This window comes from Solanum stenotomum, unplaced genomic scaffold (genome assembly GCF_019186545.1).
Source record: "Solanum stenotomum isolate F172 unplaced genomic scaffold, ASM1918654v1 scaffold17497, whole genome shotgun sequence".
NCBI classification, from domain to species: domain Eukaryota; kingdom Viridiplantae; phylum Streptophyta; class Magnoliopsida; order Solanales; family Solanaceae; genus Solanum; species Solanum stenotomum.
In genome coordinates, this window is record NW_026024584.1 from 16004 (window position 1) to 17660 (window position 1657).

Genomic DNA, 1657 nt, shown 5'->3' on the forward strand with positions numbered 1-1657 from the left:
GCTAAGCAGCACATAGAGAACGGAGCTCAAACATGTAAAACGTTCAGTGTCAATTGGTTTATTCCAACTTGAAGTAGTAATATGTACTGCAATTTTACAACAGAAATGGAAACAGACCATTATGAACTATAGCATTTTGTATAAGCAGTGAATATCAGCATGAGTAGGCTATCAATGTCTGCATTTTCATCATTCATTGCTCTACATCTTCATTCAGTTCATTGGAGTGTCGTCATCTTGATCATCAGTCTGTTCATTACTGCCTCCATCTGGATCATCATTTTCCTCGTTCACGCCCACATCTTGTTCATTAGCGTCTCTATCTTGATCAGCATTTTGTTCAATAGCATCTCCATCTTGATCAGTAGTATCTCGATCTTGATCAGTAGCATCTCGATCTTGATCAGTAGCGTCTCCATCTTGATCTGCATTTTCTTCACTAGCGCCTCCATCTTGATCAGCATTTTCCTCATTAGCACCTAAATCTTGATCACCATTTTGCTCATTAGCACCTAAATCTTGATGAGCATTTTGGTTATTAGCGCCTAAATCTTGTTCTTCGTTTAAATGAAGCAATGGTACACCATTCCAGAAACAAAGCTCTCTCCTGCCACAAAATACTCATTTGTATCAACCGTTACAAGTTATATAGCTTATGTGTACACTCTGTTGCAAATTTGTAATTAGAAACTTACAAGAACAAAACGGATCTTCCTTCTCTACCGAACACATACCACAGTGGGACTACAATCTGGAGATCAAATAAAAAATTCAGTACTACTTTAAAACAACAAGCAACAACAAAATCTTCTTGTTCATGAAAACCATCTTACAAATTTCCACCCGAGCAACGTTCCACATCGGCCACAGTAAGTCTTGGCTATGGTACTTCCTAAACGATAATTTTCATCGTCCGATACAAGAACATTATACCTGCATATACACACATATATAACTTAGACTGCAGAAATACATCTCAAGTTGCACGAAATCAATCATGAGACTTACACTCTACTAAAGATCCCTGCTTGACGAACCTGCAAGGTGTACAAGAAAATAAGTTGGTTCTGTTGTTAGTCAGAAATATAACTTAATTCATGAAACAAATTACAAGAAATCGTTATATTCGAATCCTTACCCTCCAAATATAATCTTGGACGCGTGCAACTGGATTTCTGCACGCACGACAGTAGATGCTATCATTGGAATTTCTTCTTGATTTCTTGAATATTATCATTGTATCAACTCAGAGAGGAGAATATATCAAATGAGAAGAAAAATGGATGGGAATTATAAGAATGAATATAGTGGAAATGATGAGAAGACAAAATGTTGATATAGAAAACTCACTTCTTGATTCTTGATTTTACCGTTAACTCTCTGTTTACCCTCCAAAACTGTTTTCTTTTTAATTTCTAATACTAGTCATATTCACATTTTATGTTGCATCCGATTTAAAATTATATAGAGAAAAAATATACCCTGTATCATTTTCTTGAGTCTAGGGTCTCTCAAAAATAGTCTCTTTACTTCCACGAGGTAGCGATAATGTCTGCATACATACTATCCTACTCAGACCCCACTTGAGCTAATGGAATTTCACCGAGTATGTTGTTGTTTCATTTTCTTTTTATCTACTTACAAGAAATACACTTTA

General features: G+C 35.7%; 1 protein-coding gene across 1 annotated transcript; it reads right to left on the bottom strand.

The window, feature by feature from the left end:
- Positions 1 to 213: 213 nt before the first annotated feature.
- LOC125850469 (uncharacterized) lies at positions 214 to 1237 on the bottom strand. Its single transcript, XM_049530314.1, has 5 exons — positions 1139 to 1237; positions 1009 to 1037; positions 834 to 933; positions 696 to 751; positions 214 to 607 (listed from the first exon to the last, which is right to left on the bottom strand). The coding sequence occupies exons 1-5, from the start codon at positions 1235 to 1237 to the stop codon at positions 214 to 216; spliced, it is 678 nt and encodes a 225-aa protein (XP_049386271.1).
- Positions 1238 to 1657: the final 420 nt, after the last annotated feature.